The sequence below is a fragment of the Lissotriton vulgaris genome, chromosome 2_1 (assembly GCF_964263255.1).
Source record: "Lissotriton vulgaris chromosome 2_1, aLisVul1.2, whole genome shotgun sequence".
NCBI classification, from domain to species: Eukaryota; Metazoa; Chordata; class Amphibia; order Caudata; family Salamandridae; genus Lissotriton; species Lissotriton vulgaris.
In genome coordinates, this window is record NC_141687.1 from 1,804,566,502 (window position 1) to 1,804,585,179 (window position 18,678).

Sequence of the window (18,678 nt, forward strand, 5' to 3'; positions counted from 1 at the left end):
GCACCATCCCAGTTTCAGAACCTGGCTGTATGCAAATTAGTCTGTTCCTGTCCCAGTGCATGTTGGGAACAGGGCAAACCAAACTACAAAAGCCAATTCTTACACTGGGAAGGAAACAAGCTCCCGGGGACCGGTTTCTGGCATTACAGCCGTCTTCGGCCCGGTTTGCTTGAATCCTGATGGTGCAATGAGCAAGGGTGGGATAAGGGCACCTACACAGCAGGCCGGGCCCCAGGGGATGGGTCCCAGGGGCAGAAATCCCACAGGAGGTGGGGCGCTTGGCCTCCACTCCTCCCTTTTACTTAAAAAAAAAAAGAAAAAGAAAAGGCTGGGCCCTGGGAGATGGGATTCCTGGAGCTGAAATTTGCCCGGGGATGGGGGCCATGCGCCCAACCTCCACGATTAAATAAAGGCCTGAACCCGGGGGATGGAGTCCCTGTTGCCCAAATCATCCCAGGGAAGGGTGGCCATGCGGCCCCCTCCCGTAAAAAAAGAAACAAGAATGCCAGCAACTCGCCGGAGGCCCTGGCCTCCTTTCTCCACCAAAGGTTACAGGGATTTTAAAGTTTGGAAATGGAATATCCTACAGCACAGAGTCTGCTCTGCTGGAGGTTTCGGAGGCAATCCGTCCGTGTTTGGATGCTGGCGGGAGGGCAGCTTTGATTATGCTGGACCTCTCGGCGGCATACAATATGGTGTCTCACTCCCTACTTCTTGCTCGCCTCTCGGAGATCGGCATTGCCGATTTCGCTTTAGGTTGGCTTACCTTTTTCCCGACTGACCAGTCGCAGCAGTTCTGGCTTCCACCTTGCGCCTCTGTACCTCAGCCAGTGACCACTGGTGTCCCAAGAGGTTTGTTCCTTAGCCCCCTCCTCTTTAACATCTATGTCACCCCGCTGATATACTTAGCAGAGGAGCTTGGAGGTAGGGTGATTGCCTATGCGGATGGCACGCAGCTTCTGTTTACTTGGGATGGGGATGATGTTGTGGCTCAATGAGTGGAGAAGTGTGGCTCAATGATTAGAGAGGCAGACCCAATTGCAGAGGTCTAGCCCGGGACCAGGGTTCAATTCCCCGCCTCGGCGGGTCTTGGGCTCAAAATTCCATGGACCTGATAATTCTCGCCTCGGTGCCTATTCCAATCATGGAGTCCCACTCTGCAACTCTGGGCAATAGCTTGCTTAATCTCCACAACGGCCCCCACAACGCTAAGGATGCCTGGCCTCCACCTTGGGGGTGCCCAGGAGTGGACGCCTCACAGGGAAAGCCAGGATGGGTTCCACAGCGGTATTCGTACAAATGCCTTGAGACCCTTGCGGGTGAGTAGTGCGCTATACAAGTATCAATTTACATTTCTTCTCTGCCCAACATTGCCTACTCTCTGTTTTTTGCTGGCTGGCTCAGGCCCAGCTGAAGTGTAGTGAGGAGAAATCTGAGATACTTTTGTATGGCAAATTCCCGACCAATTTCAGGGAGCTACTATGGCCTGCAGGGTTTCCCTTGCCATGCTTGTTGGGCATCGCCGTAAAGAATCTGGGTGTATGGTTTGAGTAGAACTTAACCTTTTCAACCCAGATTAAGAAGTTGGCTGGTTCCTGCTTTGGCATTTTAAAAATGCTGAGGAAGTTTTTCCCTCTTCTTTCAAAGGCTGCAAGGGAAACCGTGGTTCAGTCTGTGATCTTTTCCTGCCTGGACTACGATAATGCGCTGTATGTTGTGACCCCTGGCTATCTGTTGAACAAGCTTCCGGTAGTGCAGAACTCTGCGGCCTGCCTCCTGTTGGACCTCCCCAGAAGGAGTTGTGTGTGCCTTCATCGGCGCTACCTGCATTGGCTTCCTATGAAGGTGCAGATTAGATTTTAAAAAATCCTGTTGATTGCCCATAGTGCCCTGTATGGCTGGGGGCCCAGTTATCTACAAAAGAGGTTCTTCTTGTATGTCCTTGCTAGACAGCTGCGTTCCTCCTCCCAATTACTTGCTCAGATCCCCTAGTTCTTTTGTCAAAGGCTTGGCAGATGCTCCCTTGTCCGGAATGCCGCTCTGGTTGGGACGCAGTGCCATTGGCTCTTCGCAGCATCCAAGATTCCTGTACTTTTAAGAAAAAGCTGAAAACCTTCTTGTTTTTAACTCTGGCACATGATCCTCTCAGGTTTCGAGCCCAGACACTCTTTGGAGTAGCTGAGCGCGCTGCAAATGCATATAACAATAACAATTGAAAAAAACTTAGAAATGTATTAAAAAAAAAAAGGTTATAGGGACGTTGTAGTTCGGCTTAGGTTTCACTTGTACAAAACCAGTTAAATTCAGCATAGCTAACTATAACTCGCGCCCCCTGCAATGCACTGCTTAGGTTCGCACATATTACATCAATCATGACATGGTCAGTGACATCACAGATCTATTATAATCGAGTTCTAACAAAAAAGGATTTAGCCTTGGGCCTCTACTCTGAGCCACGAGTTCTGATATTAACATCCCTATTATATTCACAGATGGAGATCAGAATAGTAAGAATATGTTTTTAAAATGTGCAGAAATATTGTTACATTCTAGTATCAATACATTTTATTTTCACCTGTTTGTGTTGGAACCTCGGTATCCTAGTTCATAGACAGATCCGGATCACTTTCTACGTAATCCTTGCCATTACCAGCTAGGTTTAATTGTTTTCTTAGAAGGCATTAAGAAACTTACCGTCTGAGTCTGAAGATGCTCGGAAGATGAGGTGGCTGCTGGGAAGGGGCTGGGTGATGGAGCCTACATTTTCACCTTTGGGACCCTGCATTTAAAAAAATAAGCATTCATTTGAGGTAATTGCTGGACTTTTATTACATGATGTGACACTTCAGTGTGCACAACAAGTTATCACATATGTTATCATTACAAGTAGTCCTGTTACAAAATAAATCAGCAATTCCCAGAAAAATCCTGAAATCGAGTATGAACTGTAAGCAGTTGTAAGAAAGTCACCTAAAACTTCTGATGATCTTTCCACAAATTACTCTATGGAGATAAGGACAACTAGTGGGGAAAATTAGTGGTATGCTCCCCCTTTGCGCACATTGTGGATGGGACCGAACCACCTGCGGTAACAACTGTGCCATTTTTTGTCAGTGAAGAACTGCCACCTAATAAGTATTATGCTAACAAAGACATTTTCCTTTCTTCAAAGTAAATTGGCTAGATTTCTAGACGTGTTTTCCGTTTATTTGGTCGAGACTAGGATACTGAACAGGATCTGACAATTGGAAGAACGCTGAACTGTTTGTAGCCATGGCCCAATTAGGCAGTGATTGCTGTAGTACTGGTAGCAATATGTTATCATCAATAGTATCCTTTTGTTCATTGGAGAAATGCTGGTGTCGTTAACTTAGTGCCTCAAACGTAACACTGCAAAATTATCACCACACTTTCCAAGAGGAATGGCGCAATTGTTTTTATTTTGCATTAATCATTCTACGAAAATCAGCAACATGAAAACGAGCTTGCTCAACCTATACAAAAGACATGCAATCTAGATCTTTGCCAGCTTGGATTCAGAGCAGGTTAGAAGAGAAATAACCGTAGCATTCACCCCAGACGAACTTAGATCAATTGTGGCTCAAGGGGACTCTACTGCCCAGGGGGCCCTGCTGTCTTGATCCTTCGGGACCCCTCCCAGGTGTTTGACACAGTTGACCATTCCATTGTTAGTTGCAGCTCGACAATTAGGGGATCTTAAGAACAGTTGCATTATTGAGGACCAAGACTGCAGCCTTACGCCACACCATGTCAAATATGGAGTTCCTCAAGGATCTACGCCATTACGGATTACGCCATTTAATGCATATGTAAAGCTAGTATCGAGCTAATTAGATCCTGTGGCTGCCTAGCTGCTGTGTCCTACACTGACAACACCTGTAATAGCCGTGTTTGACCATCAAGCCGACCAAATAGGAGTACAGTCTGATAGCGTGTCTACAAGGAATCAACACCTACATGTCTATTGAATGCCAACACCACTGAAATCATATTTCTTGGCAATGATTCAGCCAGGCAGAAAACACTGCCTCTGGCTGTGTTCCTGGGGTGAAACCACTTCACCCACAGAAAAAATCACATAGTTAGGAACTACAGCCGTTATTAACCTCCTGCTTAGATCAACATATGAATGAAGTCTCCCCACCAAGCAGATTAAGGAGTCTAGGCAAGGTTTTTCCATTCTTGCCATCTGAACTACATGCACAAACAGTCACTGTGTGTATCCTGTCCAGAATAGATTATTGTAACATCTTGGACTACTCTACAGCAGTATAGCCAAACTGCAGAAAATCTAGATGTTTGCACTGCAGACAGGTGCACTCCTCAAAATATATGACCAGCTGCAGAAGCCAGTACTCAACTCTAGAGGCTCCTGGTCAGGTGGAGGGTCTCCTTTACAGCCCTCTGCCTTATGCACGAGATCCACATAGAGAAATCATGTCTACGTGACCAGTTTAGAAGCTACATTTCTGGTAGAAACCTGCACTCTATAGCCAACCTCCTGCTGTTCATACCTAATTGTAAGAGTTCACACACTTGAGGGCATTCTCTACAGATTTTTAGGCTTTAATCTGTGGAACAGCACATTGCTCTATCTCAAAACTGACACTCACATATGACAAAATCTTGAAAACTTGCTTATTTTGCTAATTCATTTCCTCTTCTTATGCTTACCATTGATTTGTATTTTTTTTGTTTGGTAAATGTAGTTGAAAAAAACCAAGTTTGAAGTAAGGTTATTGCTACATTTGGTTATAAGACCATAACGTATATAAAAAAATTAAAAAAACTCAGCAAATTACTGAAAAAACTCAGCCAATGTGCAGGTATGGTTACAAAACCAAACTTACAACACCCAGAAATTCACCAGTTATGGTTAGGCAAACAAACAATAACCTTTGCCCCATCATACATTACATAAACATCACTTATGAAATGTTAAATAACATTGTTTTTTTTTTTTTGTAAATCTTTTATTATTTTAAAACAAAAAGGAAATAAACATATCGGGTGCCAAGCATTCCGGTACAATAATGAGGTAAACAGGCAGAAAACAGGATATAGACAAACAAATGCAAAAACAGTTGAGACGCCTACGCTTACATGTGGGAAGCAGGATATGTGACAGTACACTATACGATCCACGTTAAGCGCCAGTCCTCGGAGCTTATCTACCCAGAACAGTCAGAATAATAACTGAAGCATGATCACCAGATATTAGAAAACGATCGAAGTCAGGATATTCCATCAGCTATACTTATAAAGAAAGTGAAGAGAGAGTGAAGAAAAAGAAACCATAAAACAAGAACCAAAGACAAAATTAAAAAAAAAAAACCCTGCACCCCTGCATAGGCTATTGCCTAACCCCAACTGGCAGTGTGCCTGTCGCCCCAACTAACTAAGTTGTAAAAGAAGAAAGAGAAAGTGGAGGAGGGCATATTCATACATGCTCCCGGTCCCCCCCTCCTCCCCGCCAGAACCAAGAATCCCCAAACTAAGGTCAAGAAGTCTATTAAGCCGCATATACGTATCGCGACAGGGGAAACTTTAAACACCACCCAACCTCCCAAACTCATCATGATAGCAAACCGCTCGTCCAGCAAGATTCAATGCTAAACCCAGCCACTCAGTCTCATCCTTGACCCGTCCGATCAGACGTGCGAGCCCCTTCCGGACAAACTGTCGCCTCCACAGGATAGTCAGAACCTGAGAAAGATGCATCAAAGTTCAAATCGAGATGTAGCAGAGAGATGAAAGCGCTGAGAACACCATCAAGTCTAGAAACTCTCCTCGCCATTATGTACTCCCAGCTTCGTTTCGTCCGCCATCTTAGTGATACCGATATATGGGGGAGAGACGTGTAGCCAACAACAGTTCCCATCAAAAGACTCCGGAAGGGGAGCACCTAGCAATCCTTCCTTAAACATCAACGATCGTTGGCCAGACAATCCATTGGTCTGAGGCTCCGGCACCTCCCACAGTTCGGGGTCTGCTTCTTCCAACAACGTGGCCATCTTGGGGGTCCCGAGTGTTTTCATTGCCTGTAGTGGAGCAGGGTCCGGTCCACTCCGCCCGATTTCAGACAAACGCTCCATCATTTTGTGAATGCGGGCTTCAACACAATCATGAAGTGACCCGATGGATGCCAGCACAGTTCGTAGTGATGGGTCACTCTCAGTCCGCTCCACCACTCCTCGGTCAGTCTCAGTCATGTTCATGGCCCCAGAGAGCACGGTCTCCCCGGGGGGAACAGATAGATATGGAACGGACAACGGCAGAGGGGGACTTATCGATCGGTTCAATATCAATCTGGACTCAGCTACCGCAGGCGGAGATTTCAACCCAGCGAGCACCGGCGGGGCCAGACCGGGCCACCGGGCCAGGGACCCCCGCCCACCGCTTCGGTTGTCCATCGTCACCCCTCCTTCGATGTTACCGACTCAGCCAATCGCCGTCAACTTCGGTCCAAAAAAAAAAAAAACTTCCACTTCGGTAGACCGGACCCTGTCCCACGATCACAGCCGATGTTGTTTAACCGAGACCCGGCTGGGCCAGTACTCCAGACCCCGGCTTCCAAGCTGGTCTAGGCCGCAAACTGCAACACAACGTAACTTCGTCCACCAAACCGGTAGAAATCTCGGGATTGCACCATTAAGTTGCAGTTCGGTTCATACACAAGGAGACAGGGCGCAAAATCAGGATAAATGACAGGATCATCTGGCAGGATTCGGAGGTCAGCGGAACCGGGAGCTTACGCGGCCATCTTGTTTGCTAGCGTAGCTCCTCCCCCTTAAATAACATTGTTGATGATATTTAAAATGACAGGGAGGTCCTCTGCCAGGGTGGTGGAGGTATCACTCTAACTTCAATATTGGCTTTACTGACAAACTTGAGTTGGGATTGAGATTCTCCATATTAATGTAAAATGTTTCATATCTGTAATTCCAAATAAACCATGATCCCTACGTATCTCTGATAATTTACTTAATTTCAAAAGCATGAGACAAGCTAAATAGATGTGCTATGACATTCTTCTACTATGAACACTTAACAGCCTTATGATTGGAACGTAGGGCTTCTTTTAGAGTTGATAGCATTTCCACTCTTGGAGTTCCAGACTTATATTTTTGATACTGAAATATGTGCTGTATATTTGAATACATGTGGAGTAGTATATCTGTAGTCACGTGATTTTGACCAATCTAACATTCCTAAATGATACAAACGGGCATATTATCAGCGATACGTGATTGGATGGCATAATCATTACATCTGACAAAATCAGACATCAATGTAGTAAGTATTTATTGGGAGAATTGACTATCACCTATCCTAAGTTTTGCCCTAAATATGGAGCATTACATGAGGAATTTGCTGCCAAAATCTGCATGTGCCAGTATTTCTAGATCTTTTTCATTCTTTAAATTCTGGTAAGTTTGACCTACTGAAATTAAATGAGATATGCAAACTTTATTGAACCTGGTAGTTATTGGGTGTGATAAACATCACACCACTTACAACTGTAATCCAGCCACAAACAGCTGTTTGCTCAGGGAATGCAATTTCAGGTCCACTTATAAACAGACCTTAAGTTTCACAAATATTCCTTTGGTACAACTCCAGTGCCCTCTGTAAAGTGATCTTAGAGTCTTAACAGTTTCAACCACCATTACTGGCCCAATGTGCTTTAAAATACATCCCCACCTCAAATCATGTCTCACCAAGAAAAACGTGCTGCATTCCTAGAAACCTGCCTGTCAAATAATGTAAAGGAAAGAGTTCTGAATATTGGTGTAAAGAAAAATATACACCTGGTCCTCGATGGATCATGCACCACCAACTCCTTAATCACGAAACACCACACAACCTAGGTTAAATCAATCACTCCCAGCTCTGTGGCCAAAAGCCTCGGATTGGTCTTGATGACAAAATCATTTATGATGCGCTCATCAGATCATCACACTTCGCCACTAGCCTTGCCCATTCCTTTTCTTTCTGCCCTGTAGCATTGATAACAATGGCAAACTCCCATTATAATAACAAGGTATCCTACATCGGCCTGCCACAACATCATTCATTTTATTTACAGAGCCTTTTCTGTGTGAGGTTGATCAGTCCTCATGGGTTGGCATTAATGATGTACTCTTTAGTTATGAAGCACCCCCTAAATCTACTGTCTTCAGCGGGTTCAGAACACAGCAGTTTCACTTGTAGCTGGGTAGAACCCCATTAACTCTCTCTTCATCATGAAATCTCTGTCAGTGGTTTGGTCGCCAATGAGGCAGTCTGCTTCACCCACAAACTGAAAGGACCTGACTACCTCCGCTGCAAAATACAGTGGTATTTCCTTTCCTGCTTCCTATACTTATTGAACAAAAAATACCATTGATCCTTCATAAACTCTGCAGCTCCAAAGGAGAGAGAGCCTTCCCAGTCCAAGGACTCCAGCTATGGAACACATTTCCTATGGAAACTACACTATGGCCCTATCTCGCTATCAGGGGAAAATTAAATCACATAATTACTACCATTTACTTCAAACAGGAAGCATGATGGAACAATGCATATAATAGACCGAGCTACAGAGACATTTAATCTGAGTGGGTTAAATGAACCACACTTATATGCACATTCGGTTTGTTAGTCTTGGATGGTTTGGTAGAAGAACCTCATCAGGCATTTTCATTAAACATTTTACAGTAGAGGAGAGGAGTTGGCCTAACGGCTAGGGCGGTTGACCTCGAATCTGGGGAACTGGGTTTGAGTCTCGGCATTGACGTTGAATAGCCTGTGATTCTGGGAAAATCACTTAACCTCATCCATGCTCATGACGAGCTGAGCTCGTCATGAGGCACGGCGCTCCGGTGCTCATGACGAGCTCAGCTTGTCATGATCCGCGGATTGCTCACACGCGGGGATAATTCCCCTGCTGTGCTGAGTGTTCCACTGGAACGGGTGTGGTCATGACGAGCTCAGATCGTCATGAGCACACGAGCTCCGTGCCTCATGATGAGCTGAGCTCTTCATGAGCATGGGGGTGCTGCGCGCGCCCCTCCGCCCCCCAGCACAGCGGGGAAATTACCCCGCACGGAAGGGGTTAATCTCCCCGTGCCTAACAAAAAATAAATGTGCCCTCATGTAGCGCAACTGATACCCGATACCGTCAGGTCAAGTTCGTGCTATATAAATGTCAGTAAAATACAATTTTAAAAACTAAATTAAAAAACCAGTATGCGTTGTTTGGACTCTTTAAGATTGTATGATCGTCAATGTGTAATATTTCAGCCTTGGAAAATCAATTTTTTGCCTTAGTACAACATGTTTGTTAAACTCCAGGCAAGAATAAAACTTTGATCCTTGCATGGCTATAAAGAGACTTAGACTATTGTACTGAGTTGAATTTTGTTAGAAATTGGGTTATAGGTTGACTGGGGTAGGAGCCCTCATCAAGCAATAACCACGATCCTAGGGAGGGCAAGGGGCAGGCAAACCCAGTGAAAACACCACACAAAAGTATTCCACACCAAGTTAGTAAGATACATCTGAATTTTATAAATAAAACAAGACCAAAACCACAAAAATCCAATTAGTAGAACCAGGATTATTTACTTTTAAAGTTTATAATACAAAATAGTGCTAAAAAGCACAAAGCCCATTGGGATATCTGGTAACACCAGAGTGGGACAAAGTCACAAGTTCAGGCCAACAGAGATGGAGAAGAGGACGGCCACGGGACATAGTTAGGCCCACTGAAAAGAGTAGCTCAAATCCTGGTTGTGGAGCACTGATTGGATCTGTGTCAAAGGTGCGTAGCTCAGCTGAGGTGATGCGTTGGTTCTGAGATGCAGCTGGGCTGCGGTATGAGGTCCAGATGCGTTGACATCGAGGATCCTGTCAACAGGGGATGCGAGGAGCTTGCGCCGGGAAAAGCGTCACGCAGCGGTGGTTCCAAAGGCAATGCGTGGGCCCCAAGATGTGGGAGGCAGCAGTGATTCAATTCTCTTGTGACAGGTCCAATCCATGCAGCAACAGTGATTCTGCTCGGGATGCACAGCCGAGGAAATGCGTTGCTCAGCAGAGAAGATGCTTCAGTTCTGCTGGCAAGCACCTTATCAATCAATCAATAAATTAATCAAAGCATTTATATAGCGCACTACTCACCCAGAGGGTCTCAAGGCGCTGGGGAGGGGGGTCCGCTACTGCTCGAACAGCCAGGTCTTGAGTTGCTTCCTGAAGGCGAGGTGGTCCTGGGTCAGGCGTAGGTGGGTCGGGAGGGAGTTCCATGTCTTGGCGGCGAGGTAGGAGAAGGACCGTCCCCCTGTGGTGGCTCTTTGGATGCGGGGGGCGGCGGCGAGGGCGTGGCCGGTCGATCGAGGCTGGCGTTTGGAAGCGTAGAAGTTGAGGCGGTTGTTGAGGTATCCTGGGCCTTGGTTGTGTAGGGCTTTGTGTGCGTGGGTGAGGAGGAGTCGGAAGGTGATTCTCTTGTTGACCGGGAGCCAGTGTAGGTCTCTCAGGTGTCCGGAGATGTGGCTGCGACGGGGGATGTCCAGGATGAGTAGTGCTGAGGCGTTCTGGATCCGCTGGAGTCTCTTCTGGAGTTTGGCGGTGGTTCCGGCGTAGAGGGAGTTGCCGTAGTCCAGACGGCTGGTGACGAAGGCCTGGGTGACCGTCCTCCTGGTCTCGGTGGGGATCCACCGGAAGATCTTACGTAGCATGCGCAGGATGTTGAAGCACGACGAGGAGACGGCGTTGACTTGTCTGGTCATGGAGAGGGAGGAGTCCAGGATGAAGCCCAGGTTGCGTGCGTGGTCCGTTGGTTTGGGTGCACTGCCTAGGGCGGGGGGCCTTAGGCCCATTCCAAGGCTCTAGGACATGTGTGGCACCACTTGGGAGAGTAGACTCACAGATGGCAGAGTCCAGGTGCAGTTGTTGGAAGCATGTTATGTCCCTGAGGTTTCAGATCAGGGGACCAGCAATTAGCCCTTGGAGATACTCTGGTTTCTAGAAGCAAGAGATACAGGTCCAGTCCTTCTCACCCAGGCAAGAGGGCAACAGGCAGCATATCAGTGCAGCAAAGCAAGAGTCCAGCAGAGTTCAGTCCTGCAGAGTGGCAGTCCTTCAGCAGCACAGCAGTCTTTCTTCCTGCCAGAGTATCCACAGGTCCGGAAGTGTACTAAAGTGGTGGTGTCTGATGAACTTGTAACCAGTGGTGCCTTTTAAGTGGGTGAGAATTCAAAGACAAGCTTTTGAAGTGCACAGATGTCCTCTCTTCCTGCCCTGGCTACAGAGTCACTACAGGGGGTTATGCAGCCCTTTGTGTGTGGACAGGACATGGCCTATTCCGGTGTAAATGAGGCTGTGCCCAGCTCCTCCCTCCCAAACTGCCAGAGATGGCCTATTGAGACACACCTAAGCTCCTATTGTGTGCGGCTGTCTAGTAGGAATACACACAGCCCAGCTGCCAACTACACCCAGTCATGTGATCAAAGACAGGCTACAGGCACCACATGGCTAAAGCAAGAAAATGAGTCATGGAGAAGTGCAGCCACTGGAAAGTGGGTGCATCCCTCAGTAGGGCACACCTTTGGTTCTTCGGAAAGAAGACTCCCTTAGAATGATGAAATGTTCTTTTAAATTTTATTTGTAATTTTCAAAGGTTCATCATATAAGAATGTTGGAATTGAAGTTCATTCCACAATATTCAATCACAGTTGCATGACGTATATATATTCCTGAAACGCTCCAATGCATTTCGGGCTAAAGAGCCCTTCATCCGGGAGCTCTAAAATACAAACATATAGCAATAAACAGTCGTTCTCATAATGATGGTATCTAAACATAACATGGCGTAAATAATAAGATGGTGACATGGTGAAAAAACATCACGTTAAGTGGAAAACCATAACCGTAAGTGAAACTACGAAAGGAGTTCCCTGTTATCCCGGGTGCATAATTAGTGAAAAAACGAACCAAAGAAAAATAATGAGTAGGCATATTGTTTTTTTCAAATACTTCATTTTTTTATCAATTGTCGTAAAACATTTGGAAATGATGCTTTAAATTTCACCTTATTTTTCCTCTTTGCAAAAATGAAACCTTTGCCCACTAAGGAGAATCAAAACCTGGAAAAAATAGGTTGTAACAAATAAAAGGATTTAATTCTTCAAAATATTGTTTTGGATTATAACTATAGGAAACTCACTAACTTCATGTTCTACAATTTTCTGAAGAATTTCCCTGGTACAGAGCTACTGTCTCCACTGATAAATTAATACGTTGGTAAACTAGGGTAAGTGAGTAACATGAAACAGCCTCTCTGTAATGAAATTCTGTGTATACATTTTGTGTAGTCTCCTCACAACCGTAAAAAGACTCTGATTTTTATGAGACAAAAATATGATTCAGATGCAATATGAGGCAGTGTTCTCGCTTCTTCTTATCTTTCTCTAAAATAATACGTTTTGTAATGATGTATCTTTCTCTCTCTTATGGAATTATGAATCATAATCAATCAGAATGCCCTGGTTCTGTACAACATTAATCTAACATAGCATCTCACTGACATATTCAAATGAGATTAAAAATAAAATATGGTGACTTTAGCAATTCCTGGTAGAAAGGCTTGTTCAGTAAGAATGCTACTACTTAACATATAGTTTTTCAGCTAGAATGGCATTTACTGCCCTTTATACTGCGCATACAGTATATGTTTTAAGGGCCAATATCAGTTTTTTAACTAAATGACAAAAATGAAAAAATACTGAACGGGCTGTGATATAAAGTAGGGACTGCTTATATGTGTCTGGTTTCTCACCTGCTGTGTATATTACTTTAGGTATTTGGCACAAGCAAAATAATCAATCAATTTTCTGATTAATTATAATCATTACAAAACAAAATGAAAAAGGAATCAAGACAAGGCTAGCCCTTAGAATACAGACACTTAACAAATGTTATTGCCATTAATACAAGTAATTAACATGCAAATTATTACAGGCTAAACATGTATGTGTTATGCAATGATGTATTTAACATGGTGACCCCTGAGACCGTCTTTTCTTAGGAGTGTTCAAAAGTATGCGAAAAAATATTTTGCTTTCCTAAGCCTGGCAGCTAAAAGCGTGGATTTTAGCAGGTGCCAAGGTTCTTGTAAATACTAAGCTGATTCGCAAGGATTGGTGTTTGAGAGTGACATACACGTATTTTTACAATTTTCAGGAATAATTAATGACTACTCATGGCTTACTTTGGAATTCAGTGTATAAAAAAGTTCTCTGAATGAGCACTGCAAAGACATCACTGCCTTGACATGTTGTGATATAGGTACTGGCAGTGTCTCAAGGGGGAAAAAGCCTAAAGCACATACAAATACGTGTTGTTATATATATTGAGGTATTGGCATGGAGAAATATCCCTGTCCTTTTCATAAGAGTCAACTAGATAGTATTATAATTTACTTTCCTTGTACTGTACTAAATCAAATGCATGTGAAGTTATGCACAAGTTATATTTGACTCATTACCTAAAATATTGATAATTAGAATTGTATAAGACCATCAGATTCAACTTAGTTAGTGAGGCTTGTATATAAATACCTCACGGGTTACTTTGGCATTGTTCACTGATGGATATGGAAATTCTAGTCCAAAGCAAGCCCTTAATTGATACATGTCCTAAAACTATATTTGACAAAACTTGTGTCAGAGTGGGGAATTCTTTTATCTTAATCACGGAGTGGAATGATTAAAAGAAAACTGCCATTGGTCGTATTAGACCTTTGTTCGTCGAAGGAGCGATAAGGAGCAATCATTTACATCAAACACCATGAACAGTCAAGCCCATTTGGGGCTGAACAAAAATCAATAAAAAAGCTGGTGTGAGTTAAAAGAATTTTATTAACAAATACATATAAACTGATTTATTTATTTAGTAAATCTTAAATTACAGTTATTGTCATTATAGATTCAAATAAGCCATAAATTGGTATATCAAAACATCAAACATGGAAAAATACCACATTAGTAGGTATTACAAATTTAATAGAAAAAAACATTTGAATGTGTTCCATTAAAGAATACCCTAATCTAAATGAATAGTATTTTCGTTATTAAGAGTACATTTCGTCAATAGGCAAGGTAAGGTGTCAGTTTCAGAAATCCAAATGAAGGGTTCTGATAATGAAAATGCATTGACTTAAAGCCTTAGCACTTAAGCTGTGGAAATTTGAAAAATTCGGACAGTATTCTCAGCTATAAATCAGCAGGCATACCTAGTTTCTGAGTGAGTGAGAATGGGAAGGGCTCAGATGGGTTCTCGCCTTTCTAGTCTTCATTAAACTACGGAACACACACTAATGACACTACATAATTCCACCAATGTTACTTGCAACAAATCTTGCATTCCCCATTTGCAGCAAACTTTGGGAGCAGGTAAACTTCCCAGTTTCTCATGTCTTCCCAATGGAATACAGAATCGAGTCCTTGAATTGTAACAATGATCACATCTTGTGGTACAAACAGTTCTTCCCATGAGCTGCGTTTCCTGCCACCTCCTCCCCTCCCGGTGAGAACTTCACTATTGTTTCATAACAAACGTCAATTCACTAGCTAACTTCTGAAAAATTACAGCATCTGCAGGGGAAGAAGAAAACATCTTGTGCAACACAACCATCTAAACAGGCCTCTTAACTCTAAGTTGACTTTTAACATGGCATCAGTAGTTAGGCTAACTTAAATCAAAACATTATGTTAATTATTTGGTCTGCTTTTAATGTCTAAGTGTTATTAACTACTACAAATTTGCATTTATTATGTATAGATATTTGCACTTTTCGGTTAATTGTGTTAAATTTGCAAACATGAGTAAATTTACTCTGTTACTGGCCTTTACAAACAATTAATTTAACAGGCAAATTCCAGCCTAATGTTGTTGTGACAACAAGACCAATGTGAATAAAAAATACTTGGTTACGTTGACTAATTTGGTTAGGGGGTTCAACAATTGTTTCATGGATAGGCATGGAATAGGATTAGCCCACATGATTTTAAAGAAACATTGTAGTGACGGCTCCCAATTTGTTTGTAATCCATTTCATTTAAAAATGTAAGCTAATGGTCTTATGCTTTAGCTTTAATTGATGATGCCTTGATAGACCGCTTTCCTGAGTCCAAACTCAAAAATAATTACACGTAAAAAAGTTTAATCTTCTTACCCCCAATCTGACATTTTCTATTGTACAGACATCTCAGGCCATACATAATCATCCAGGTTTAATGGAATTAGCCATCAGTTTATATAAGACGTTGCTATTGCATTATAGTTGTAAGAAACTGGATTACTGGTTAAAGGGATGAGAACCCACTTCAAATAATAATCACAATACTTGTCAGGGTGAACCACAAAAATCCCTGTATAAACGTGAAAAACCACCTGGAACACGAGCAGTCAAGCTTAACTTGGAGGCAATATGTAAAGTATTTATGCACGCTCAAACAGTGTTAAAGTGAAAGCACAAAACAAGAAAAATCCCAAACCCAATTAGAAAAAAAGAGTAAATGTTAAAAAATATAAATGACACAAAAATGACAAACATCCAACCAGCAGACCCGGAGTGATGAGTTTTTAAAGTCTTAGGTAAACCTAGCACCAACTGTGGCAATCTGGTTGTGCTAAAGTGGGCAAAGTCACAAGTTCAGGCAGACTGCAATGGAGCACTGGCCAGACACAGCACCAGGTTCATCCAGACAGAGGTTTTGCCTTCTTACTTTGATATGAGGACAGTGCAGTATGGCTCTGCAGGGGTTGGCACAGCTGTGCGCCGCATCAGCATTGATCTGCGTTGTATCCGGCTTTCATTTAGAAGCTGCATTGCTCTGTGTGACTCTGCACCTATTGCCATAGGTTATCATGAAGTCTTCACTGTGGAGCTGTGCAACTGAGGGGCTCTGCGTCGCCTGACATCACAATGCACTTTAGTGGGTCTGCCTTGAATATGTTGAAGCCTTTCATGAGAAGCTGCATGGCTCTGCAAGTCTCGCCATCGTGCTGCGTCAAATCTGGTGAAACCTTCAGTTAGGCAGGGAGAAGTGCACTAGGATTCCACCCATGAGCCAGGACCTTAAAGACAGAATACTTCCACAGAGTCCAGCAGAGGAGACCAGTTCATGCCCAGTTTTGTCTGGTTAAATGGAAAGCAGGAAAGGCCTCTAGCAGCTTTTTGTGTCTCTGTAGCTCAAACAGGAGGTCAACCAACTGACCCTAGCAGTAATCTTTGTGGTCTTGAATTCAAAGTAGGTAGGTCCAGTATTCCTTCAGGATTTTCAGGCAAGAGGTCAGCCCTTCTTTTGATCTTCACAGGTTCTAATTTTAGGTTCTGGGGACATTGAGTTGAATTTTAAATTCCTATTACAATGAGTCGTTGAATAATTTTTCTAGCTAGTCCCAAACTGAATTTGTGCATTCTAAGGAATTATAATGTAAACCAGTGCTTTTGGAAGAGCCACTCTTGTGGCAGTGAAAAACGACTTTGGAGGTTTTCACTGAACTTAAATAAACATGCCCTACTTTTGAAATACCATGCATCCTGTCCCATGGGCATTTAGGGCCTACGTTAGGGGTGATTTATATGTATTAAAAAGGAAGGTTTAGGCCTGGCAAAATCGTTTATTTTATAATGTATGTATTGTGAACACCTGTTGTTTATGTGAATGTGAATCCACTAATTACACAAAGTGAGGTCACAATTTGCCTGCTTGGTATGCCGATCAGGAGAGTGGGACTGCCTAGCAAACAAGTCAAACGTTTTTATAGTAAGTAACAAAGGTCCCTTATCGCCTGATCGCACGGCTTATAAATATATCAAGATAAATCTAAGCACAAAAAACGCTGTGCCGCTTTGAATTTATTGACACATTAACAACAATTTACACTTTCAATAAAACAATTAATCTGTGGAGAGTGTCACTTTTTGACAAACATACATGTCAAAATATGCAATGATTTGTCTGAGTGGTCAATGTGATCATAACAATTTGAAAAAATAATTATAGATTGGCCTATTTAACAAATAAGAATACATTCCCAGGTGTGTCTTAGTTGCCCATTTGCATTTTGGGATCTCTATCCCTTCTTCAGGGGCCACTGTAAAGGAATATATAAGAACAGTAAAGAGGGAGGAAGTCACTCCATAAAAAATACATTATAACCAAAATGTTGAAAAGTGTACGTCCCAATGCTAAAACCATAAAGCGTAACCTTGTGGACTAAAAATTGTTCAGTGGTGCTCAGATGCCGCTGCTGCATGGAAAAGAAACACAGAATGGAGAAGCCGATTAAGAATCTCCAGTACCCTTGGAATAAAGAAAAAATCAGTAGTTCTCAGGTATCTATGCCTGTGTTTGCATAGGCACTTACTACCAAAAGGAAATTACCTCTGTAAAAACCAGTGTACAAATAATATTTGGATGTGTTATTCCCATTTTGAGCACAGGTAATAATCAGGTAGAAAAAATCACAAATACCTAGGGTGTATGGTACTAGAATATGAAAAACAAAGATTGATTGCCAGAAATATTGTATCCTAAATTTCATTTACAAGAATATCACCCAATTGGCTTTACTATTATAAAATCATTTACAAACATTTGTCATTATTGAAGATAATACTATAACATCTAGTTCCAAAAGGACCATCGTCTGATAAACAATATTTAGAATATGACACTTTTGTCAGACTGCAAGAGTGTAAACTTACATATAACGGTCCTCACACAACTCTCTATTTTCAATAAGGTTCTATATGTTTAAATGTATCGTGTTTCTTGAAAAAAGAGAAATATTGGGCTGCCTTTGTGCTACAAATACAACAGAAATTCAGATGCACATTGCTATTTTTTTATTATTATGTTGTTAGTGTCATTGGTGTAGCGCACAATTTGGCATTAATAACATCTCGATGCTTTAACAAGAGGCCTGCTATCCTCCAACCTTGGCTTTGAGATTTCACTGCAGAACAAAGTCTGACCCGAATGGCGAAGCTGTACCATGAGTGCTGCATTTGTAGCTCTTTTACTTTACCCAGAGGTGTGTCTCAATCATCGATCTGTCAGTGAATTATAGTCTTTGATAATTCCTGTCATTATATTAAATTGCACTAAATTGCTCCCTGCACAAAATGGTGCTACAGAATCTTTGGAACATTCAGGAGATCTTACAACTTTCTGATTAAACATTGATCCAAGAATCTTGAAAGGCCATGGGGGAATCATGAACGAAATACCGGTGGGTGTAACTACCCACCGCATCGTGGTATTGCATGCTTGGTAGAAAATCACAAATGCAATGTGATTGTACCTGGCACTAATGCAACACAAATATTAAACGAGTGCCCCTTTTCCTGAGATAACATAAGCAGAAAAACATAACAAAATATAATGTATGACATAATTAATTGGAAAACAATATTAGCCTGCAGATTATAATTGGTTTAGATTCATGATAAAACTGTTATCATAATATCTATTTTAATATCACACAAGATCACTGTTGTTCACATCTGTCCAACATGATAGAACATTGTTGTACTGTTTTCAAAAGCAGAGTAATTCAGTCAAGAACTAAAAAAAATTGTTTGGTATGAATTTGAGGAGTGGTTTAAAA

The 18,678-nt window shown here is 42.5% G+C and overlaps 1 protein-coding gene across 2 annotated transcripts in view; it reads right to left on the reverse strand.

Annotated features, from left to right (window-relative positions):
* OSBPL5 (oxysterol binding protein like 5) overlaps window positions 1-18,678 on the reverse strand; it is an 841,363-nt gene that overhangs the window by 329,816 nt on the left and 492,869 nt on the right. For both annotated transcript variants that reach the window (XM_086957869.1, XM_086957868.1), the window contains exon 7: window positions 2,695-2,779. In XM_086957869.1, coding sequence (XP_086813995.1) covers window positions 2,695-2,779 — 85 coding nt within the window. The remainder of the gene's footprint in view (window positions 1-2,694; window positions 2,780-18,678) is intronic.